At 45.9% G+C, this 25,499-nt stretch overlaps 1 protein-coding gene across 3 annotated transcripts in view; it reads left to right on the forward strand.

Annotated features, from left to right (window-relative positions):
• The window catches only part of TP63 (tumor protein p63), a 105,268-nt gene that overhangs the window by 77,631 nt on the left and 2,138 nt on the right, over positions 1-25,499 (forward strand). The window contains exons 5-12 of one of the 3 annotated variants that reach the window (XM_074153997.1): positions 7,496-7,682; positions 9,160-9,275; positions 9,585-9,694; positions 9,968-10,104; positions 11,154-11,236; positions 12,191-12,327; positions 23,429-23,586; positions 24,535-24,679. In XM_074153997.1, coding sequence (XP_074010098.1) covers positions 7,496-7,682; positions 9,160-9,275; positions 9,585-9,694; positions 9,968-10,104; positions 11,154-11,236; positions 12,191-12,327; positions 23,429-23,586; positions 24,535-24,679 — 1,073 coding nt within the window. Of the gene's footprint in view, positions 1-7,495; positions 7,683-9,159; positions 9,276-9,584; positions 9,695-9,967; positions 10,105-11,153; positions 11,237-12,190; positions 12,328-16,871; positions 20,039-23,428; positions 23,587-24,534; positions 24,680-25,499 lie in introns of those variants that run through there. The other 2 variants (XM_074153999.1, XM_074154000.1) reach the window with 2 other exon arrangements.

Below are 25,499 nucleotides of genomic sequence, written 5' to 3' on the forward strand. Positions count from 1 at the left end.
GCTTGCAAGAAGGCATCCGAGAATGAACCTCAGATTTTGGGTAACAACATGAAATGAATGCTCCCTGTGGAAGTTACTTCATTCGGTGAAAATTCCCATGTTATTTTGTAATGTGGGATTCCACTGTCAGTGGGCACTTACTGCGACCCACAGGGGAAAATGTTATTCAGCATTTGCTCAGCTTTGGCTTTCATGATGCATTCGCTTTTGTTTCGTATCCTCACCTCGCTTGCAAAGTTTTGTGTGAGAAGTAGCTTATCAGAAATGCAAATTACTAGACATTGTTAGCATCTGAAACTTATTTGGTACTGCTAAAGTTTCAGTTTAGAAACTGTCAGAGAAGCTGGGTACGGTAGACAAGCAAAGTGAGAACTGGGTACGCAAGGTAAGGTCATTTGACTGCAGGAGTCTTATAGTTCTGGTTTTTAAATAAATTAATTTCAAAAAGATTTAGAAAAATAAAGTAGACTAGCAAAGGAAGAGAAATTATGAAACAAAATCAAACAGTAAAGCCTTCCTTTACAGCCATCACTTTGTATGAAAAAACATGCATAAAATAATTCCCAGCTTGCCTCTGAAGTTTGCCATCAGGGTGGCTTTTTTCCTCTTGAAACAGGATACTTTTCAGTTAATTCTTTTTTGTTGTCATTAATTTCTATAAAAAAAAAAAAAAGTGCTTTCAAGCCAAACCTCGAGAGGTCTTTATTTGTTGATGAACTAAGTCTGTAGATATGAAACTGAAATGTAAAAGTCCTCAGAAGTGAAGTTTTCAAATTTACAACTGTTTCACAGTGCAAAAGTAGTATGAGAAAAGATCAGTGTTATTTCTGTCATCGTTGTGGCTTTGCTGGCCATGTTAGGTAGGAATGTTCCTAAAGCAGATACTACATTCTGATCAGGCTAGTTTTGAATTAAAATCTCCAGGGAGCTCTAAGTGAGATGCTGGAGTATTGTGGCATGAATAAATCTCATTTTCCTAAAGATGGGAGAATCTAGTGGGTGCTCCGAATTCAGTATTTTGGGGGATTTCAGGGGGTCTCCCACAGCGTGATCGCTCAGGCACGTCCCCCGTGCACTCTGTTCTCAGCCTGGTTCATCTTTGTCCTTTGGGACAGGATGCGCGGCTGGGGATGGGGATTTGAGAGATGGCGGTAGGGGACTCGGAGTTCAGTGCAGAGGAAAGGGCAGGGGTTTGTATGGGGAGGGGGAGCACGGAGTTGGTTCTCTCCGCCAAGGCGAGTGGGTGGCTGTGCCCGCAGCTCCGCATCTGCCGGAGGAGGGTAAAATCTGCTTTTTCCTCTCCCTTCGCATGGCGCGGTAGCACAAAGCAGGAGCCGTGCCAGCTCCGCCGAGCTGCCCCTTTCAGCGCCTTGGTGGGCAGCCCCGCTTCTCCCAAATCCCTGCCCGTGGGCCGAGCCCCGGGGGTAGCCACAGCCGGTGGGGGCGAGGGCGAGCAACTCCGCCGCGGGGCTGCAGGCAGGGAGGGGACCCGGCACACCAGGCACCGTCCCGCTGAATCCTTGTCCGCGGGCTACGTTTCTCCCTTCTCCTCCTCCCTGCCACCCCTCCCCTTCCCCGTTTACCTAAGCAGGTCAACACACATATCTCTCTCTCTCTCTCTATTTTTTTTTTTTTTTTTTTGAATTTTTTTTGTTTCGCTAAGGTTTCCAAGGTGCTGCACCAGCTGCCGTCGGCGTCCGGTCCGGCGCTGGGAGCGCCGCCAGCCCCGGGGCAGCGCGGAGCTGCACCGACACGCTCCTCAACGCTTCTCCCATTTCTCTTGCGGTTTTCTCGGCGCTGCCCGTCCCCACGCAGCTCGTGGGTCGTGTGTGTGTGTCCCGTTCCCTTCTCCGCGCCTCCCCCCCCCGCCATCCCTCCGCCGTCCCCTCCGCGCTGCCGGCCGGGGGGACGCGGGGCCCACCTGCCTGATGTCAACATCTCTGGGAGGGTGAGGCCGGGGGAGGAATGTGCCGCTCCCAACCCGGCGCAGGTAATTAATCCCTGCGACTGACAGGTGGCAACAGGCGGCCTTTGGCTGCGGCTCCTGCGGAAAAGCGCTCGGAGGAAGGATTTTAATAGCTCGTCAGCAGCGTTCGTGCGCGCCTGGCGAGGCGGGGACGTGGGAGGGGGCAGCGGGGCTCAAGGGGAAAATGAAGTTTAAGTCTCCGCAAAGGCAGGCGCCCTTGGGTGAATCGCTGCCCTTCCCCATGGGGAAAAGAGGGTGACGTGGTTTTTCCTTTGCCCCCAGGGCAGAGAATTTGGTAAATGTCTGCAAAGCGCTTGTGGGGCTGGGTCAGCATCCCCTCCTGCTCTCATCTTCCCTGGCCGTTGCGTGGCGGTTTCCCCTTCCAGCAGAGGATGCTCACAGGTGGTCTCACTAAAGCGGTGGGCTGTGAGTCTGGGGGTTGGATCTGTGGGCACATCGGGACTGATAATCGCTGGACCCATTTGTCGCGCCCGTGGTTTGAATGTCTGATACCTCCATTAACAAGCTGTCCATGTTTCTCTGGAGCCTGATGAGATAGAGAACTTCAAACTTGAGCTGCATCAAGTCAGCTAGTAAGCAGTGGAGTTAAAGTTACGCTGAGCCGAAGGTCACATCTGGCAAGAGATGTCCATGTTTACAGCACTCCTGGTAGAGCTCTTCTTGGGCTTTTCTGCTGAGCATCCTCTGGGCAGAAGTCAGAGTGTGTGTCCATGTACACACATGTATCTGGTGTCATTCCCCCCCGCCTCCCAATGCCCCCAACAGTTTTTTGTGAATGAAACGTTAAGTGACTGTTCAACAAAACAAAAACACTTAAGGTGCCTGTGTAAATCTCTATTTTTATTTGTAGTAGATAAAAAAAAAAAAGGTAGTAGGAAGAAAGGAAGTTTATTGTTCCTAAAGGAATAAGCCCTATGCAAGTGATTTTCTATTTCTTTGTGACTCTTTTTGTTCTCATCTGCAAATTCTTTGGTGTGAGTAAATGTTGCCTTCCCGTTCTTCTAACATGTTATTTTTTCCCCTTCTTTGTATTAGTTTGATAGGGGAGAAAGCACAGCTGGCCAATGGCTTTGAAAACATCAAGTAAAATGAATCTAGTGATTTAACTGAGTTGAACTAAAATGTGACTTTTTGAAAGAAGTTTGCAAAAGATTTGAAAGATCTGAGCAGAATGTGCTCAAGGAGCTGTCATGCCATAAGCCGGGCTCCGGGATCACCTTCAAGTTGACATCCATCAGCATTTGCAGAGCTGGCTGAACCCTGCTCCTTTTAAAGGGCCGTAATCCCTCAGCTAGATCAGACGGTAAGACCGATATTAGAGGTAGATTTCCAAAATAGTGCTTGGGGGATTTCACTGCATCAGAGTTTTGCAGGGGAATTGAATGCTCGGTGAAAAGCCGTTGCAGCTTGTATTGCACCCAGCACTTAGTTTCAGGAGACTTCTGTCCTTTCTTGCAAAAATTCTCCATTTGAGAGGTGAAAAGTGTTTTGTTTTCTCCCTTAAACCCTTTGTTGACACACCTTCCAGGGAAGGGGCTTGCTGAGAAATCAGACAGGTGTTGCCTGATGGTAGCTGGCCTGTGTGTATTGTGATACTGAATTACCAGCCAGGGTGCCAAGAGTGGGTAATACAGTATGTCTGCACAGGCAGGTGGGGAGGGCAGGGCTGTAGGCACTGGAATGTTTTCTTCTTTCCTTTTAAAACATATTATTAAGTAAAAAGCTAAATTCACTGTTGTTCTTAGCAATCTCTTGAAGTCTGCTTATTTGGGCATGACGTGCAGCACTTGAACCCCAAAGAAAAGTTGGAGCCAAACCTCTTTCCTCTCTCTCTCAAACAGATAGTGTGTCGCCAGGCTCCACTCTTTGTTTTAAATAACTTTGTGATCCATATATCTGATAGAAGTGGTGTTCACAGTGCTCAGCCTGTTGGAGCAGCTTTTGTTACTGCTGCTAGATCACGCTGTCATCTCCCTAAAGGACAAGTTTGTCAATTGGGTCAAGCTCACTTTTGGTTTTTTTGCTCCTAATTAATTTAATTTTCCTACACTAGCAGGTAACAGAAGTACGTTGATCAATAGTCATGCTCTGGATTTCTGGGAACTGCTGGTCTCGTGATCTTAGCCCTCATATAGTGAGCATCTGTGAGTTCCCATACCAAAATGGTGGGCAGGAGGACTGTCACCCTCTGAGAGGTGGGGCGTTTTGGGGACTGCCAGGGAGAGACACCTGTACCGAGAGGGGCAACCTTTGCTTGCAGGCACTCTCTGAATGCACAGACAGCTCCTGCCTCAGTTGTTGTTGTTCTTTCTGATGCTTATTTGCTTTGAAATCTATATACAATATCCTGTCTTGCTCTGTGGACATAGCGATTATCACCGATCCAGTATGAAGTCACCATGACCGAGTTGTTTGCATCTATTTATGCCAATAGATGGCTGGGCATCAGGTTACCCACGGTTGCAGCAAACTTGGTGGGGGGGAAACTCAAGCCCCTTACTGTCTGACAGCAGGTACCCCGTGGACAGATTTATGCCCGTGTTAAATGACCGATTACACACTCACAGGCAGCTGTGCCTAGGGTAGATGTGAAACTGTGGCTGTACACCAGGGCCCTGAGCCCTGCGTAGTGCCCATGAGACTTGAACTCCCCTTGCAATCGGGTGACAAAAAGGCGGCGCAGCCCTCCTGCTGCCCTGTCTGTCTCTGTGCTGGACGCTGCTGCTTGCCTCTCCGTGCCCTGACTGTGTCCCAAAGCTGAGGTGGGCTCCTGGACACCTTCCTTCTCTGACATGTGAAGTTCAAGATGTTGGCCAGAGCCTGGAACTTTTGAGTCTGTCCTGTGTTTTGGGGACGCGTGTATATGTATATATTTCTTTGTGGCACAGGCTTGTTTCCCATAACCCATTAGCCATTGGCTGTTTGCTTTGTGCGAGTTTAAGCTGCTGGTCCGATGCTTGCATTGCTGGTTGTAGCCAAGAGGGTTTGGCAGTTGGGGTGCCAAGGGGTGGGCAAGGATCCCTTCCTTTGCTGGCAGAGGGGCCATGCTGTTTGACCTGGAGCCTCTGTATTCATACTGGAATTGGGCACATCTCCTGTCCTTCTGAAAGCAGTGATTCGTTTTTTTATTATTCTTATTATTATTTTCCCTCCCTTCTTGTAACCCTAGCTTTCTGTCTTTGAAGATATTATACATAAAATTACAGTCAACACCAACACTCCTGATGCGTGACCAAGGGGTGTGTATCTCCTTCCATTTGTTCAATTCTCCAAATGCCTGTAGACACCGGACACGTTGGCTCCTGGTGTGTGCTGTGCCCTCCCTGCGCCATCGCACTTCCATATTTATGCTTTCATTTTGGCCCACTGCCTTTGGGTGCCCAATTTCTTTTCACTTCAATGATGTCAAGGCATCCAAGCGATTAGTTAGCTTTTTGAGATTTTTGAGGCTTTCTGTCCTTGAAACCTACACAATGCTATTGGCAAATTGATGAGTGGAGGGAAACAGTGCTTTCTAAATCTTCTTCCTCTTTCAAATAGAAGTGATCCTTTTCTTACCACTTGAGATGAAAAGACAACATAGTGAGCTCACTCTTACCTTCAGTAAGGAATTGCTTTTTAATTAAAAAACAATAAGGAATTTCAGGTTAAAAAGATGTATGATACAAATCACCATCTAGATCTGTTTCGCAACTTTTTTTTGTAATTGTTTGGCATGTTCCCCATTTCCGCGGGCTGGGTAAATCCTTTGTGGGTTTAATCTCTAGCCTGCAGGCACATAAAATACATTGCACAATTTGGACTTTGCATTTTAAAGGACTTTTTTTCCTTAGCTTAAATACCTGTAGCATCTTCTTTGCCATATGGCAGGGTGGCGTTGAGTGAGGAGGGAAGGGACTGGCTTTGCTTATTTTTAATACCTCCCTCTTCCCTGGTGTCTCTCTCCCAAGTTTGGTTTTCCAACATTGGCAATGTATACACTTTGAAATGCAAATAATCCCTGAATATCGCTAGCTAATCCTTCTTTTGCCACGTCACCCACCACCCACCCATGCATGCGCCAACTCTTCCCATTCCAGTAGGGAATGTGATGGCCAAGTTGTGCTCTCAACCTGTATGAACCTGTTGGTGCTCTGCTTGAACAGTTGGGACTGGAGCTGTGTCGGCCACGACTGCTAGAGACGTTTTTTGAGATAACCACTACCTTAGGGCTTTCACTTTTCTTTCTCTGCAAGAACCAAAGAGATGGAAGTGGGGAAATGCCAGTAATTCCTGTGGGTTACGTGGTTAGAGTCACTGGGAGAGCTCTGCATTTGTGAATATCTGAGCACCAGGAGAAAACGAAATGTCTCTGGAGTGGTGTACTGGTGAAAACTGATGTATTTTGGAGCATCATTGTACAGCACGGGAGACTGGAGAGTCTCCTTCACGGGGTACATCCAGAAATATGAGTTCAGGTTACACCGTACTCAACCACATTAGAATTTCCTTGTGACCATTCCTGCTAAGCACATGCCCTTATTTCAATGTGGGTTTTTGGACAGAAACCAATGACTTCAGCCCATGCCTCAATGTTTTGCTGAGTAAAGGTTTCCAGATGTGAACACACTTCAGGAAAATATTGCACCAGTGTTACTGCTTTAGTGGGGAACATCTTAAAAGAGAGGACTCTAATATGCTCCAAATTAGCACAGTGAATAAAAAGCCTCTTGTTCTGCTCCAGGAGTTCATTGCCCACCTCACAGCAGACACAACCTCCCTTTTAGACCTAGCTTCTGGGTTGTGCTCCAGGTCCCACCATGGATCTGGTCTTTGAGATTTTTCAACTCCTTTGAGCTTTGATATTTATTTATTTATTTATTATTATTATTACTTTCACCCTTCCTTCATGGACACAATGGTTTGAGTTTAGAAGTAGGGAAGTTGCTATGCAGATGATCAGCAGAGGTATGAGATGCTTTTAAAAAGATGACTGAAACATCAGATTTGGCATAATTCTCAAATTGGTCAGGGTCTTGCTTTCAAGTGCTGTTCAGTTCCAAGGTTCGTGTTTTTTGTTTCTCCTACTTTTGCAGAGGAAAGGGCTTCTTACAAAACAGGATGAAACAACTTGTGTGTGTGTGTGGTTTTCAGTGCTTCCAGGATTACAGCGTTATGAAAATAATAGTGTCTGTTTGGTTAGGTGGCTAATGTGCATCCCTCGGAACAGGGGGTGTGTGCCGAAAAGGAGTAAAGACTGTATTTCTTCGTATAAAAGCCATGCTCTTTATCTGAAGGTTTTTGACTTTGAGAAAACTAAGATGCAGATTTATACTCTGCTATTCTAAGACAAGTAAAGGTCTATGGTTTTTGCCACTTGTCTGGAAGTGTGACTGTGGTGTGAACAAATGCAATGTACCTGCAGTAGCTGGTGCATTGTTACACATGAAAACCCATCTCCATTCTTCTGGCATGCCTCCATTTCTAGCTAAACATCCTGACTCTCTCTTGCTCTTTTTCCCCATCTAGTATTCCACCGAACTGAAAAAACTGTACTGCCAGATCGCCAAGACATGTCCCATCCAGATCAAAGTGATGACCCCGCCACCTCAGGGAGCTGTCATCAGGGCTATGCCAGTCTACAAGAAAGCTGAACATGTCACCGAAGTGGTCAAACGCTGCCCGAACCATGAGCTGAGCCGGGAGTTCAACGAGGGTAAGGATGGCAGTGCTTTGCTGGCAGTCCCTCTCCAAAGCTTCTTGGCTGATGCGTGGCTGGTGTGGGGACTTGGCGCAAACCTGCTGGAAGCAGGCCTCCCTGCAACGTCTTGTGCAGCCTTTTATTTCCCGTGCTTAGCAGGAAGCTTCATACTATACTTTAGCTGTTCCTGTGCAAGCACGTCCTTGGGAAGAAAGTACTGAAATAAACCTCATGCCTGCCTAGGTTGGATGGATGTCTGTCCCCATGGCAGGCAGTGCCCTTCTGGCAGCACTTCACTGCTCCGCTTTTGCTCCCGCCACGAGAAGCAGCTGTTTTTGTGCTCAGGAATGAGCTTCCACGTCGCTGGGACAGGGATCTAGTAACAGGATGCAATATCATCTCCAGTCCTTAATCCACGCCTCAAAGACAGAGGGGCTGTTTATCTCTAGCAGGATAACGCTAAGTGCCAGCATCAACTGTAGGCAACCTTCCCGTACATTTAACGCTATGGGTTCAGCATTAATGTTTTAATCTTTTACTTGCTTCTCCTCATGTAAGTGAAGTAGCAGCTGTTTTGAAAATGACCTGGGGTTTTCTGCAAGCTCGTGGGCTGGGCTCCATTTTGCCTTCGGCCTCTGTTTGGCTGCTTAAGTTCACATAAGTTCAGATGAGCATCTGTTTTATTCTACGTGCATTATTTATCTCCTACTGTAAAAAAAAAAAAAAACCCGGTGGGTGTCAGTTAGCAGGATGTCTCAGGAGCCTGGATCCCTTTGCTGGTTACAATGTAGCCAGCTAGACAAGCCCAAAAATAACTAAGGACTTCAGAATGTAAAATCAGAGCGGAGAGAGACAGTTCTTTGAAATAGCTTCTCGTATTAGAAAAAACTTTTCTGACAGAACTGGATTATTTAAGGGTTGATACCTGGGTAAGTGATGGAGTTTTAAGAAAGAGGAAAAAAAACAAACCTCTAATCCTAGAAATTCTTATTCTGAAATAATTATTCCTCTAGAAATACACTGTATTTTGAGTAAGAAATGAACAGTTCAAACACAAAACAAACTCTTTGGATGAATCCATAATTAAGCTTCTCTCCTCAGAATTTAGTTGTATATTATAGAAACACTAAAGAAAACTTACAGGAAGGAAACTAATTTTTTTAACTATTGGAAAGGGGCCTAGAAACATGGAGTTATCTGCTCAAAGAGTTGCTGTGAGCTGCCATTCAGTTGATGTTTGGGCTTACTTATTCTGGGGTCTTGAGCAGTCTGTGTTCAAATGTCCAGTGTGAACTTGAGAGAAGTCTTTGTTGCCTTTTATGTCTGTCTGTGGGCAGGAGGGATGCTTTAAGGGCTAGGAGGCATGTGTGTGCTCTGATAGACCTCTGGGGCCAGGTGTGGGGGTTTCCCTTGGTGGAAGACCTTGCTGCACTGAGTGTGAACTTGCTTCATTCAACGGTGTCTCTTGTTTTTTGCCTCCTTGCCCTTGCAGGGCAGATTGCACCTCCCAGCCACCTGATCAGGGTGGAAGGGAACAGCCATGCCCAGTATGTAGAGGACCCCATCACCGGGAGGCAGAGTGTGCTGGTTCCCTACGAGCCGCCCCAGGTATGTTGTGAGCTCAGGGTGGTGGCATCTCAGCACACAAAGGGGTGGGGATTGTAACCCTAGTTGAAGGAGTCAGGACCTTATGCTTTCCCCATCTTCATCCAAATAAATCCCTTCTTCCTTTTTGTCAGAAATGGGGCTTTAATCACCCCTGTAAGAGTTCTTCATTTCTTTTAGGGAAGCCTTGGGGTGGGGCCCATTTCATGCTAGTCTGATCATAGTATAGTCAAGGGAGCACAAGAAGAGTGCTGGAAAAAACACAGCTTTCCATCCACCATCTCTCCTGCTCATCCCCTTTGTCTCATCCAGGTTGGTACAGAGTTCACAACAGTCTTGTACAACTTCATGTGTAACAGTAGCTGCGTGGGAGGGATGAACCGTCGCCCGATCCTCATCATCGTAACACTGGAAACCAGAGAGTAAGTGGTGCATCATGAGTGTAGCGCTCTGCTTGTGAGGTCACCTGGCTCCCCTTCTGCTCAGGGCAGCACTGCATGTCTTTAGGGACAGTTTGGTGCAAGGGGCCATAGGATATTTTGAAATCTTCGTAGATGGGAGTTGCCCAACACCTGGGTTATCCTGACTGGGAAATGGGAGGTTTGGGTCTGTTTGTGAATAATCTGCTGGTGAAGTTGAGGGGTGCTGCTGGCCCCTGTCTGACCTGATGTTTCCTCTTTTACCTTTCTTCCCAGTGGGCAAGTCTTGGGCCGCCGGTGTTTCGAAGCCCGCATTTGTGCTTGCCCAGGCAGAGATCGCAAAGCAGATGAGGACAGCATCCGCAAGCAGCAAGTCTCCGACAGCACAAAGAATGGTGATGGTACGAAGCGCCGTAAGTAGCTGGCAGAGCTGGGCAGATTGCAGATCATGCTGTCACTGGGTGGAGGTGCGACCCTGGAGCTTGCGCTGTGGGGATGGAGCAGTGCTGTGCATGGGCTTGGAGGCAGGAGGGCATTAGATGGCTGTTCTCCCAGGGTGAATCAGCCTGAAAAATGAGCTGGTACTCACAAAACAGCATTTGACAACCTGGGTTTGAGGGGTCCCTTGCAGCACTGCCTGTGTTAGATTAGCTCTGCCAGCAGTGGCTGGAGTGGGTGTTTATTTGCCACCTTCAAGGTACGTGGTTGGGACTCTGTAACTACTTTTTGAATCTTTGCTGCTTGTTTGGGACTGTGCTGTCACTCTCTCCTTCTTCAAGCCTGTGTCTTGTGCTGTGGCATGTGTCTTCCAGCCACAAGGAATCTAGACTAAGACTGCACATAAACCCTGCTGTGCATTGGAGGGGCTGCGGCAAGTGGCCTCTCTCTGTGCTCCAAGGAGTGCAACGTACTCATCGGACGTGCAAGATGTGGAAACCCAGCTTTGGTTTCCTGTGTACACTCAGGGATGGTACTAGGCTGAACAGCAAGGCAGCAGGTTTTAATAGGAGGCAGAGTGGAGGGGAGCTTTGTTTTTGCAGTGAATTCTGCGTCCTCCCTGCCTGTTGTCTTACCTTCATGGGTGACTGATCCACTGACAGCTTGGGAACATTGTAATACCAAAGCTTGCAGTGTTTCCTGCAAAGAGCCAGTTCTTGTTCTAGGTACAGCTTGCTGGGGTTTTGCCATATATCCAGCATTCCTTGGCTCATGTGTTTCCCCAAGCGGTATGGCCACCCAACGTCTGCAAAGTAGCACATCTGCCTTATGGGGCCAGGAGCTGCAAGCACAGTTCTGGAGTGACTCAAGCAGAGACCCTTTCAGGACACTGTGGGTTTGAGCTGGCTATGGACTTCGTGTTTCTCTTTTGTATCTCTCTTTGTTTTCTTTTTTTCTTTTTCTTTTTCTTCCTTTTTTCTTTTTTTATTTTTTTAATGGGATGCTTTTGGGGTTTCTCTTCTAGCTTTTCGACAAGGAACTCATGGCATACAAATGACATCTATCAAAAAAAGACGTTCCCCAGATGACGAGCTCTTATATTTGCCGGTGAGTTCTATCTTCACGTTTATTCTATGTTTAGTATCTTCCTCAGTATCGTGAGGCAAGTCAGCAGCTCACTTAGACCTCAGAGAGAACTGGGGGGGGGGGGATGGGATGTGGAATTTTTTTTTAATCCCTACAGCTCTCTTTTAAACACATTCCAAACCGAAAACGTGAAAAAATCCCATTAGCTGCTGACTGAGAGTGGGTAGTGCAAGGTTTATGCGAATACCCCATGGAATTTGTCTGTCATGGTGGAAACATTGTTTTGGAGACCTAACTGGGTTGCCTCCTCTGTCATTTCTGGGTCTGCTGCACTTGAGCTTTCTCTAGAGATAATGGGAGTTGTCTTCCTGATGAAGGTGGATGCTTCTTCATCTTTTATATGTATTACCATTGTAATGTAGTGATAGAAGTGAAATTTGCTGTATTAAGTGTAGGATCAGAAAGTGCAAGAAGTATCTGTAATTGGCCATTTAGATGCTTCCCCATGAAACACATTTAGTTGGATAAATCACAAACCATGGTGTGCTTAGAGGAGAAGGGAGATCCAAACCCAACACCCAAATTCAAGTACTCTTTTTTCCTCAAGGCATGTAAGATTCGGCACCAGATCTGCTAACTTCTGAGGCAGGTAAAGACGTTTCCTGTCTAACAGATTGGATCAGAATATTGCTTTTGGTTGGTATAGATTTACTTCAAGCCAGATGACAACCCCAAGATGTTCATTAGGCTGGAGTGTCAGATTACTGCTCTCCAACGTTATCTGCTGTACTTCTAGAATGAGGCTTAGCAGTTAGCAGTTTTATTGCACATGCATAGTATATGAACAGAGAATTTGCATCCTGCTCTGGTTGTTGTTTACTTGACTTAATCTAAAACTCACTAAGGTGGCTGTCACTGTAGATGCAGCCCTTTAAGGCTTTTCTTTTCTCCCCCTTTCCTTCTCCCATGATACAGGTGAGGGGACGGGAGACATATGAAATGCTACTAAAGATCAAAGAGTCCCTGGAACTAATGCAGTACCTTCCCCAGCACACGATTGAGACTTACCGGCAGCAGCAGCAGCAGCAGCACCAGCACTTGCTCCAGAAGCAGTGAGTACAAGTGTGCTTGCAGTGACCTGTGCAGTGAGGATGGTGGGGAAGGGGGAGAGAGGAGAGAGACACAGAAGGCTTCTGCACGGTTATTCCTAGGGATGTGGTGCTCAACAAGCACTCCTGGGGTACTGCATTGGCAAAATTCTTTCCAACTGTGTATCTGCTTGTTAACGTCCTGATCAGAGCTGGTAGAAATTGATGCCAGGAGTTTGGCCAAAGCTGAGTTTCTGGACCAGAACATGAGAGATTGAATTTGGGATTCAGATTTCACGATGGGACAAAGCAGTCCTCCTTCTCCAAGCGCACATCCTGACTGCTTGCAAGGTCCCTCTCTAGTCTCTCATCCCACACAATTCACCTTTTGGCCTCGGAGGGTGAATGGGGACAGACTTATCACCTCAGTTCTGACTTCCAGCTGGAGTCCCAGCAAGATAGTTCTGTGGAACAGCCTGCAGACAGAAACTCAATGCACATGTGTGCCCAAACTGGGGAGCACAGCGCGGGTGTGCTCTTCTCTCATCAGCACTGTGGAAACAACAATGAATGTGGAGCCATCTCCACACTTTCTCCAGGGTGTCCACCTGAGTATCTTGCCAAGGGTATGTGAAGCCAGGTCTGCAAGCACTGGCTTGACTGAGCACTTGGACCCCACTGCTGCACATCTCTGGTGCTGTTGGGGAGCTAGTGTCTCAGTTTGGTGAAAATACTGTAGCTTCCTCAGCTATAAAAAGGGAAGCTGAAAATCTGGGAGCAAGGATGAAACACATAGTAATTGCTTTGTGAACAGTAGGTACTTCAAAGAAAGACTCTACGTATGCACTTTTATAGTGGTTTTTAAAAACTGTCCTTTTTCATTGACTCTCTACATTGCGCGTGAGAAACTTTCCATCCGGGCAGACGTAGTCCCTATCTGAACTCAGCTGGCAGGGCTGCACCAGAATTACTTTGGGTGGTGTAAGTGGCAGGAGGATGGGGACAAGAAGGGCCAAATAAGTGTCTGGTTTCCATTTTCCCCTCCGTTCCCGAAGCTTTGCAGTTACAGAGACTGGGTGAGAGAATGACTTCCCAGACAGACCGTAAGCAGTCATTCATGGGCATTGCTTCACCTGCTGTATCAGATGACAGAAAATAGCCGTCTGGGCTGTAGGTAGCCGCCAGCGGTAGTGCTTAGGATCTCATCCGTTCCTGCTGGTAAGCTCACGCGTCAAGAGGCTGTGGGTATAACTCATTCCTCTGCAGAGGTTAGCACGAGGCCAAGGCACCACATAAGTCCCACTTGAGCCTGTAGGGATTTATTTCAGTGCCTTGGCCTTGTCTCAGGACTTCTGCAATACCACGGCTTTCTGCCAGATCTCTGCATGTGTTCACATTTCAACCTGTGTGTTTTTTCGTGTCAGCTGGAGTCTTGTGGAGGTGTGAAAAAAGCCTTGTGCCAAAATGGCTGGAGCATCCAGGGGCTCTGGACTCTTTTTTTCAAGGCATTTAAAGTTCTTGTTATTATTATTTATTTTTATCAGTCATCTGCACTGTTTGTATGTACTATAGCTTGTGTTTACTAGCTCCTAGGCATTGCGGCCTTTGTGCGCTCAGCTGCTTGTATTCAAAGCTCCATCTGAACTACAGTCATTTCAGTTGAGAAATGGTTTTGTAAGCACAAATGGATGGCATCAGATGACAGCTTTCACTTGATGCTGACAGTTGTTTTGCCATAATTACTGTTTTTATTCTTCCTATATCAATAGGATGGGTTCCTGGCAACTGAGGTTGGTATTTGTGTTACCTTTGAGACCAGCATGTATGAGTGCATCCATTTAATGTAATGAAACTTCTTTCAGTATATCTCCTGGCACTTGTCCAGTTATATACTTATTTTTCTCAGCTGCTGAGTGTGTTCAGATACTGGGGAGAAAGATTAAAAGATTTTAAGGATGCCAGGAGTGGGGAGAAAAATAACTTTCAGAGTTTGTCCAGAGCTGCTGCAGTTGTCTCTGCCAACAGCCTACCATCAAGCAAGGACCTCTGTGCTGAAATGCCTGTCCAAGCATTAGCTTGTTAGGTGCAGTTGGGTTCTGGTGCTTTTCCCTTGATAATCCAGGGTATGACTTGATTTCTGAAGGAATGGGTTGAGGCCAAAGGAGCATTTGTGCTAAAAAGACTCATAGATACAGTTGCATCCCAAAGAAGAATCATAAAGGAGCTTCAGGTCTTGGTGTGAGAATAGGGAGAGAAGACACTTTGTAGGAACTGGTTTGGATAAGAACAACTTTGTGTGTGAGCAGGGTGAGTCACCACTTCCTTGTCAGTGTCAAATTCAGCAGCACGGCGACTCCTTCACAAGTCTGTTCTGGCTTTAGAAGAAAATGCCTTTCACTTTGTAAGTAGGGATGTAATTCCAAAACTCAGTCTTGGTTTGCTTACGTTCAAAGTGTATGTTAAAACTGGGAGCTAGGAAAGTACCTGTGCAGTCCCAGGTTGGAATGTGTAGGAAGCTGTAGGTCCTAGCAGGGCTCTGTGAGGCCGAGATGTTTGTGAGTTTCCTTTGGCTCGCTCTTCTCAAAATGGAGCTGCATCCACACATGCTCCACAGTCAAGCCTTGATGGAGGAATCGCTTGATTTTTTCAGTTTACTTTTCTGAGCAATGGTTAACATAGAAAAGCTCTCTAGGCGTGTGGGAAGACGTCTCCCTTTCATTCCTACAATATGGAAAGCTTCATCTTTTTTGAAGAGTAGGAAAAGCAAGGATGAGATTATGAAGGTGAAAGGTAATTTTAAAAATATATTTCTGTCATTTTGGAAAAACAACTATATAACTGCTCTCATGCACATACAGACCAACATGGCATTTGGCAGGCCAGCAGATGCAACTGTCTTACTGTTTTGGAATAAAAAGGACAAATCTGCTGACAATCAGAAAGCTTTGTGTCCCACAAGATAACCAAAATACTGCAATAGTCTACATTTTGCTAGACCACAATCTTTCTCTGTCTCATCTCCTCTCTCTGTTTGCTCTTTTGTGCATGGTTTTCTCTTATTTACTGTTATGCCAAATACCTTCATGATCATAGGCGGGAAAGGTTTTTTTGCTGCAGTTTCTATTCTTCCTTTTTCACTGCCAAATCTTGTGGCCCATATTTGAACAACAGCACATGCACTTATTTAGAAGACTTCCTTTTCATGGTCTGCCACCATTTGATTAAATGATGGATTTGCCAGAAGTTACCTGCTGCCAGAGATACCAGACATGGCTTGTGCTTTGCTGGGGAAAGAAGGTTTCTTCAACACTCTGCTGTGAAATACACTTACCATCGATATTACCAGGGAGTATCTGTGCAGTCTTAAAGGGTTTCACTGGAAAACAATTTTTCATATGCAGCAAAATTTCCTGTGGTGGGTTTTACCCTGCTGAGCACTGTTTTCAGAACAGTTTATTTCAACTGGCCATAGCATAGAACCATAGAATGACTCAAGTTGGAAGGGACCCATAAGGATTATAAAGTCCAACTCCCATGATTGAATGTTTTTCACAAGTCTTCCAATGGCTACCAAAAAGAAGGCTCACGTCTGAGCGGGATCTTATATCCCAGCAAACATTTCTCTCATATCAGCAGTGTTGCAGCTACCAGCCCACTGGTTGCCTTTAAATCTAGTGAGCAGCACAGCACATTATCCAAATAAGAAGGAATTAACCTTGTAAGTGAGGTATGACAGAGCTGACCTATCCAGTTCCTGGAGTGCTCCAGCTGAGAAGGGAACTGTAGTGAGGGGGCTGGTAGGGAATTTATTCTTCATACCCACACCAAAAATGAGAATAGCTAGGTGGAGAAGTTAAAAGTGGATTTTTTGCATGGGTTGGTTTGTTTTTGTAGTGCTGCGCTTGCATGCGTTGTGAACTCCAGGCACTCGGACAGTGTTCTCGCTAGAGAATTGCCAAAATGAAAATAAACAAGAAAAAGTGTGGGATTAGGTATAAGAAGACATGCTGCATTTGCTTTGCTGGCTCCAAGGGTGCAGTGCCTTCTGCATCAACTGCAGCCCCAGGGACCCCTCAGCTTTAGTGCAGAGGGTCCACTGGTTTTGAAAAGGGGAGTAGTTGAGATGTAATCTATATGGCCCTTTCACAGCAGGCACTGTCCTCTCTCCCTACCACTAGCTTCTGGTTTTTAAGAAATTGAAGTCTGAAGTGGGCTCGATGGAAGTTGCTTCTCTCCTTTTCCCCTTTGGATGAGTGGCTTTTTCCTCTTGCATTCATCACTGGGAACACTATTGGGGCACCATTTCCACCCATGAGACTGGGACACAGAAATCAGATTTCCCTATCAACTAGTTGTTTTCTTTTCCTTGCCAAGTACTCACTTGTACCTGAGGCTTTCTAAATCTCCCTGTCATATAGCCTCACTGTAGATGCTAAAATGTCTGCTCTTCCCCTCCTCCAAAGCCCATACTGTGATCATGAAGGTCGAAAGTGACTGTTTCTCTCTTGGTGGCTGGTGAAGTGTCCTGTACATTCATCTTTTTCTTTTCTCTGGTTCCTTCTCTACAGTCTCCTTTCGGCCTGCTTCAGGAGTGAACTCACGGACTTAAGGAGAGACCCTGCCAAACAGACCGATGCCATCCTAAAACATTCCAGCCCCCCAAACCCATCAGTATATCCATAAACCAAGCTGGTGGGGTTGCTTTGCCCAGCTGGCAGGACTAGGAACAGTGGGGCAAATACACAGCCTGATAGCAACAGAGTAAATAGTGAGAGTAATCTCCTGAAGGGACTCAAACTTTGCAAAAACAACAGACACTTCTACAGACCTCATAGCTATAGCCCGTAGCATTGGGAGGTCAGGAACCACAATGTCGTCTGTCTTGGTGTAATGTTTTCTTCCTGTTTTTGTAACCTGTTGATACTTTCTTGTTACCTCTGTATTTGTGAAACTTGGCAGGGTTTCTCTGAGCAGGTCTCAATTTTAAAATGCCTCTTGTCTTGTTTAAATTAAAAACTTGTTCATGGGCTGGGGGGGAACAGAAGAGGGTTGGGTGTGTTTAAACAGTCTGTGGTAGTCAATTTGGCCTGTTTTAATGCTGGTCATGCAGTAATAGCACAAGTAGCTGAAATATTTGTACTGCTGGACAGAAAGAGCTAATAATAATATGAATTAGCACTGGTAAGAAATCATTTTTTATCCTGTAGAAATGCCCACTAATTTGGCATCATGAGTTGTTTTCCCTTATTTCTAATCATAAAGGGTCTGATCTAAAATACATCTAAATGGTAGGGAAGACTGGGTGACTTTGACTTTGCACCAGCACCGCTGGCATTAATCCAGCTTTTCTGAGCTTAGAAAGGTCTCTCCTGACTCTGTGGACTTGATCCAAGTGGCGGGATGAGCTGCATGAGGTGAATGTGAGGTTGGAGTCTCTCTGCATAATGATGATTGTGTCCAGTGTCCCTGTCCCATTGCAACTGAGAGTGTAAAGGGTAGAGTGTCCAAAACTTCTCATTGCCCTACCTGCGTAAAGGGTATTGGAGCTTGCCCCTTTCCCTGCAGAGTTTTAGCAGGTACTAGATGTTGCTTTAGAGTATTCATCAACCCTACTACGTTTTACCTCATCACTACAAACCTCACAGTTCAAACAAAAGTGGTGCCACCATATTTTGCTGTTGATTCAGCCAAGTGGCCTCAGGCCATCCCTACTTTGTCTATTAATTCTGAAATCAGTGGCCTTTGCTTTGCTTATTATGTCCATAAAGTGTGTCCTGGCTTAGCAATTCCTGCACAGGAGACCATTTCTCGGCAAGGACTTATAAATCCTCACACTGCTTGTTTCAAACTCTACCTGTGAAAGCTGTATGGGGCTTAACAAGATGGATTTGAATCCTTTGGAAACATCATCTCTAAGTGTTATGCCCAGACCAGCACAAAGGAGGGTCGATCAACAGGCAAGTAACACACCATGGAATTAACCTGGCATTGCTGATGGCGTGGCCATCGATACTAATGGGGACCTCTATGCCTGCAGCACAATCGATGCTGGATTTATTTGGGGCAAGCACGTACCCAGCTCTGACACACTTGTGGTTAGGCGCAGCCTGAAGAGAAGATGCCTCCCAAATGCAGAGCGGGCCTCCTGGCCACCCACCAAGGAAAAATGCCTGATGCAGTGGGAGAAGACTCTTATCTCTGAACATCACATAATCTGCTTCCAGGCAGCAGAGCTGTGAGCTGAGCAGGTGATGACTCGTACTAACATCTCCTTTGAGAGCCATATCCCATCTCTTGATATCTCCTTCACTGTCTTAGCAAGACTTGTTCTACCATAGGAGTGAGAGGGAGGGCTGATGGAGAAGAGCCACAAAATTGTGATTAAATAATAACTAATTAAACACTAGCAATGACTATTTCATACAGTTGTAGCTGTACCATCATTCCTTGTGTAAAGCTAGCCAAATCAAGTGCCCCTTTACTTTGCCTGGAAACTCCAGGAAGTACTTCAAGTTCACAAAGCAAATCATTTTTGCTCTGTGCCATCTTATTTGGGAGAAGAAAGGCAATAGTATTCCTTTCCCTGTGAGAGGTGGGAATCTGAACTACAAATGCAGCCCAGGCACAGGATTATGGTTGGCACTGTCAGTCTGTCCTTCCAATGAAGGTTTATTCCTGGATCTTGGTCTTGCCTACTTGTGGAGAGCAATACAGAAATACTGAGACAGGGACATGCTAATCTGTATCTTGAGCTCAGCTCCAGGGCCTTTCCACCAGCAAGTTTATGGAGGCAGCCTCCCAGAAGATACAAGGCATCCATAGCCCACACTGGGAAATTCCAGCTTGTGTTCCAATTCATCATCTAGTCTGACCTCTAGGAAATCTCTTGTATTGTGATGGGCAATACAGCACCTGGGACTTCCACCAGACAGGAATGTAAACTGTTTGGATCCCACTGTCCTCTGGAAAGGTTTTCTGATTCTGTCCTCTTTACCTATAAGAAGATGATGATTATGAAACTGGTCTTAATGGTGACTTGATTTGGTCTTCAACTGCAAGGTGGTTATCTTAAAAGGTTTGTTCTTTGTTTGTTTTGTTTTTTTTTAAATCAAATAACCTGGAAGAAATTGGAGTTTCTTCATAGTCTGTCCTTTGCAGATAAAAGAAGAAAACTTTTTCCCAGCTGCCTTTTGATTGCTTCTTTCTGAAGCCCCAGAGGTGACAAAAGTAAGCCTTTTCCTTTCAAAGAACAACCAAGTAGACTAATTGGGCCTTATCAGTCAGTCGGGTTATATCAGTCTATGTCAACCAGTTGATGTACATCCACTCTTTGTATTTTAGCTTCATTCCCTGGAGAGCAGATTGGATCCACTGCCTGCGTTGGGAAATTCCCATACCTGAAATCTAAGGGGAGTTGTTATCTCCACCCTTGTCCCTGTGCCATACTTGTTGTCTCCACAGTGGCCATCAGAGTTCTTCCTTTCCACGCCCCCAGTTGGTAACCAAGCCTACAAACTACTTGTGTGGTTGAAAAGATGCACTATTGCTTGCTTTAGAATAGCAGCTGTTTGAGATGTGGAGAACAAGGGTGTCTCTCTGCTTTTTTAGTGTCCTGCTTCATGGGCCTTCAAAGTGGATGAGTGCAGCTGAGCATCATCTGTGTCACCTGTGTGCCATTACTAGACTACATCAGTGATATCCTAGAGTTATGCAGCCCAGTGGGCAACCTTACTTGAAAAAAAAAAAAATGCCAATGGGCATGTCAAACACTTGTGAACTTGAGATGTAATCCTTGCTGCACTTGATGTGGCTACTGTAAGGAAAGGCAGGCCCAGAACTGGACAGCTTCAATTCCACTTGGGTGTCTTTGTGTTGTGACTAGCTCCAGGTCTTCGGGGATAGCAAACTGTAGACACAGGGGCTTAGGTGAAATCTTAAACTCTCTGAGCCTGAGCTGCCCTATTCTTGCACTTACTGAACCTTTGATGTCATTTGCATTAAGGCTGCTTACACGATGGTGTGCTCATCTAATGTGAATGAGGACTCTAGGACTTGTCTACTGAATCAGGTAATTGGTATATCCAAGCAGTTTCCAACCTCTGGTGAAGGGCTAATACCCAGTGAGCTGGGAAAGCACAAAGTTATACAAGGTAACCTGTGAACTGAACTGTGCTTCATAAGTGGGAGAAGGAAGTTCCTTCCTGACCTCTTGAGGTGATCAGTATATGCCTTGAAGCATGAGAGGTGATTGCCCTCATATGAGCTTACATAACTACAGATGTTATTGGCCAAATAATTACGTAGCCTCTTGAAGAGAGAAAAATCGGTTGCAGAATGTGACTCAGTGCCTTTCATATCAGACTGTTCCAAGAAGTATAATAGTCTCTTAATTGAAGTCCTTATACCTTGATATTAAAATGCATTTCATTGGCATTGATATCAAAGCAATGTTAATGCTCTAATTCTAATCTTTCTTGAGACGTAGTAAGTATGATTTTAATGAAAATCACTGTGCATGACATTCTTATTATACCTGTTTTTAAAAAAAAAAACCTTGAGAAAAAAGCAATATATTTCAAATGAACCCTCAAACACCATGTAGCCTGTGTGTTTAACATCAAAAACGTTTTCTTGTGTTTCTGAGGCTGTTGCTATATTGACGTGTGACATTAATTTTCAATAAAATTTTGCATCTCGGTTTATCTTGGGACTTTTCTTTGGCTGGATGGCTTTCTCTAGGTCTTTTACATGTCTACTTATCTGATGGTATAACTTAGTTGAAACGAGAATGGGTATGAAGAAAAATGTTTTTGTTTATTTCCTGTTTTATTCACTTGAGTTGGTTGCCTTAATAGAGCTAATCTTGATTCTTATGAGTATGAATGTGATAAGAATGGAGTCCTTAAGCCATAAGTTAAAGTATGCATTTGTTTTGTATAGTGTAGGGTGCTTTGGGTTGGCTTGTGTTTGTTTGCTTCTCCCAACCCCCAAAAAAGTTAGTCCCGCTACCTTCTTGGAGAATCTTGTTTTGTAGCAACAGACATCCTTTAAAAAAAAAAAAAAGTGTTTCTAGTCACAAACTGTCCGAATAAAATCTGTCCCAAGCTTAAACGATGAAACTAAATCTCTTTTGGGAAGTCTTTGTTGGTTGGATTTGGAATTTCACTGTACATGGTGACCTCCTCACTTGCCTATCATGCAGATTTTGCCCTAAGGGACTACTCAGGTGTGTATTAATTTCAGCTGAACCTGAGTTAAGATGGGTACCTGAACCTGTAAACTAGAAATACTCATTTTGGTCCTAAATCCAGAAGCCTCTTAGTTTAAGGGTGGAATCAACCTGACTTGAATTTCATGACTGGCCTCAGCTTTTATAATTGGTGAATTGAAACCTCAGACCTGAATCATTACCTTCACCCTGAAAAGTTGGGTCTGAACTTCACGGCTGGGTTTCACTTCCCCTTGGGAGTTGCTGCCATCATTAATATTAATTTGTGAAGCTTCTTGTGCTTTCCATTACTTCCTTGAGTCTATGAAGTTTGCTGGATCTTGTCCTGCATCTCCACTGCCAAAGGACAGTTCACACCCTTCTGTACCTCGTGTAATTGTGTAATTAAGTAAGATTTCTTCGGGGCCTTAGATACTCCAGCCTGTTAGCATGGATGTTTTCTCCACCCAACACTGTGTGTCTTAAAAGTGCAGGAAGCTGGAGACAACGTAATTGTATGAAACTTGACCTTGAGTGCTGAAGGTTTTAATAAATTATCTAGGAATAAGACTTTTCTTTCCTTTACACTTTGCTTATTTGAAGTAATAACTATTCTGTTTGCATAGAAGGAAAGCCAGTTCCCAGGAATTGGTGTAACCAGTTATACCCAGACGAACAAGTTTCCCAGTGGGAAATAAGACAGGAATGTGCCCTTGCACATTCACCGTGGGGTCACTGTGACGCGGAAGGACAAACGCTAGGCTCTGTGGTGAGCCGGGAGACCTCCACTCTGCTGGGCGAGCGTGATCTGCGAGGGTACATCATGTTTGGGAAGTGTGCCCGCTTCCCCAGCACCTTTGCCCAGTCTTGCAAATGCCCCTGGTGTTGGAGAAAGAAAAACCCGTTCTCTTGTGGCATGGCAATGCTCTGCCAATTGCGTTGTTGGGCTCGCTTTAATGAACATTTTCTGCATATCCCAAATAAGACCCTACTCCAGATGGGATGCCGCAGCCGTAACTCGATCTGGGAACTGGGCTGCTGTTCAGAAGTGGTCTGGTCTTCATACTCTGGATCGTTTACGAGGCAGGATTGCAGCTGGGACCCTCAGGGCTGGAGAAGGGGAGCTCGCCAGCCAGCCTCTTGTGGATATGCTGGATAGAGTTTGGGGCTGTCTGGACTTGAGGGAGGTTAGTGCTGTTGTCGAGTGGTAGTAGGAATCTGATACTCTTTGCAAGCAGCCTGCAGGGTTTGGATACCAGGTTCTCCTTAACACCAGCAAAAGCTGCATGTTGGCATCCCAGGCATCTCTGACCACCTCAGTAGTGGTCCCTAAGGTATATGGGGTCTGTCTTGAGCAAAGATCCTCTGCCTGTTCTATTGTACACCTGATAAAAACCTGATTATGTGAATAACTCGGAATTTTGGGGAAACCAATGTGATATGCGTGGCCTGATCTGAAAATTGCTTCTGCAGTCAGGTTTTAGGGTAGTTAGGATGGTTTCAGATGGCTTTCTCAGTTCTTGCTCTTATGAAAAAAAGTCTCTGATCACAATGAGAGTTGAACTTAAAAATACTCTTTCTGGGTTTTGGCAGTTGTTTGTTGGCTTTGATATGTTCTTTTCAACTGAAAAACTTGGGTAGAAACTTTTCCTTAAATAAAAATTTTGAACTGAAAGTGAGACTTCCCTTTGTCAGTATTTCACCATTAGTTTTTTAAATGCCCAGAATATCTGAGAAACTTCTTATTTTATATTGACTCTCTCTCCAATGATCTTTATCTGTGACGCTCCCATGGTGTCAGTGTTTTCACTAACAGTAGCTCACCACTGCCACAAACAGAAAATGTAGCCCCTCGGATGTGCACTCTTAATAACCAACTGCTGTGATTTTCTGTCCTAACGTCTCCTTGGTTTGCAGGACCTCCATGCAGTCGCAGTCATCCTACGGCTCCAACTCTCCACCTCTCAGCAAAATGAACAGCATGAACAAGCTGCCCTCGGTCAGCCAGCTAATTAACCCTCAGCAGCGCAATGCCCTGACACCAACCACCATCCCTGACGGCATGGGAACCAACAGTAAGAAGCACTCTCCTTCTCCTGCTCTATATGGACACCTCACTAATCTAGGGAAGGAGACTTGGCATCTCTAAGTGGCTAGTGTTAGTCTGGGAATCCTGGAGTCATTCGTGGTAGCAGGTCTGGGAACCTGCAGAGTCAAACATTGCTCATTGCTGTGCCACGGGGCAAATCACCTGCTTTCTCCAGGTTTCAGCATCCTACTCTGAGCGTCACAGGGATGAACAGAGCTACTTCTTGCTACAGATCTGGCTGGCTGTACTGTCCTCTGTCTTTCAAGACTTGTTTCTTTTTCCTTTCCCAGCAGAGGAGATGCAAACATTGGCAAAATTTTTTCCTTGGTTCAATTAAGACACTTTTTAGTTTCAAAGGAAATATCTGCATCTTGCAGCTCTGTAACCTGCTTCCTCTTGGCTGCTGAAGAGTGCCCAGCAGCCCTGTAAATCCTGGATGACAGACATGTTTCTGGGGGCTGAGTTTTGTTGTGTTGGTTTTTTTATATTTATTTCAAAAGTGCTGGGCTCTTGCCCACACCTGTTGCTGATCCCCTTTGGGTGCACTCAGTGTCACTGAAAACAAAGCTGTTTGCCTTCTGTATTGGGTTACTCTGCTGGCCCTGTCCTGCTTCTCTCCTGTGGCAGGGAAAGCAGAGATGCCCATGGCTTTCTTAAATTTCTACCAAGCCTGTTTGTAAGGGAAGGTGACACGGTGGCGTCAGTGCTGCTGATGGTTGCTGCAGTGGGGGGAAAGCTCCTGAAAGACTGTCTGTCACCTGGTCCTTGTGCAGCCATTGCCTGAAATTCCCTGTGAGCTTGCTCCGTGTGGGGCTTTCCAGGGAATTTTAAGGTTGCTTCAGCTGCTAGTGCTGTCCTTTTGGTGCCATGCTGGGGGCAAAGCGGGGGTCTGGGGACGCCTGGGTAACAATGTGCTCCTCCTTCTCTCCTCCAGTTCCCATGATGGGCACCCACATGGCCATGACCGGTGACATGAATGGCCTCAGCCCCACGCAGGCGCTGCCTCCTCCCCTCTCCATGCCTTCAACATCCCACTGCACCCCCCCTCCTCCGTACCCCACAGACTGCAGCATCGTCAGGTGAGCGGGAGCAGGCTGCCCGGCGCATGTTTACCACCCACAGGGAGCAGAGGCCTCGTGTCAGGAGCATGAAGGGTCCTGCTGGGTCCCTCGCCCCGTTCTCCTGGAGCACTGGATCCCAGTGGGTCTTGGCAGTCCTGAGGCTGGCACCCTCTGGGCACCAAGCCTCAAACCCTCACCTCTGAGCAGCTGAGAGAAACAGGGACATTAGGACTGCAAAAAGCCAAGGGATGCAGCATCTGTTGGACTGGTGGAGCTGAAGGCACCAGGCAGTCTTGCATACATTTCTTTTTATCTTTTTTTTTTTTTTTCTTTTTCCACCCCCTTTGGCCACTGGCAAGCCATCGCTGGGGCCAGAAGCCCTTCTGCCCTCCATGGGGTGAAACAGGTTGAAAAATTCTTTCCATAAAGGAGGAATCCTTTATGCTTAGGGAGGAATGTGCTGATTTGAAGTATTTTGTATGCATGATATGTCTGAGTCCCAGACCCACTACCTTGCTGAAGCCCTCTATCTGTGCAGCAGGTTGCCATGGGCTCAGCCACCTTCTCAGCCACCAGGGTAAAATGACCTGTCTGGAGGGTCCACGTTGAGCCTTCCTGCCCCAAGATTCAGACTGTGTAGCACCAGCTCTTGACTAAGGCAAGGTGCTGCCGCGAGGGTTGTCTGCTAGGCACTGAGCTGTTGTCAAACCCTTGAAGTCAAACCCTTGTGTTTGATGTGGCTTGCTGGCCTGGGATGTCTTGGAGAAGGTCAAGCCAAGGGTGAAAGCTTTGTTTCCTGTTGCTGCAGGTTGGCTGAGTGTTTGGTTTTTCTGTGGTT

Source organism: Numenius arquata, chromosome 9 (genome assembly GCF_964106895.1).
Source record: "Numenius arquata chromosome 9, bNumArq3.hap1.1, whole genome shotgun sequence".
Classification (NCBI taxonomy): domain Eukaryota; kingdom Metazoa; phylum Chordata; class Aves; order Charadriiformes; family Scolopacidae; genus Numenius; species Numenius arquata.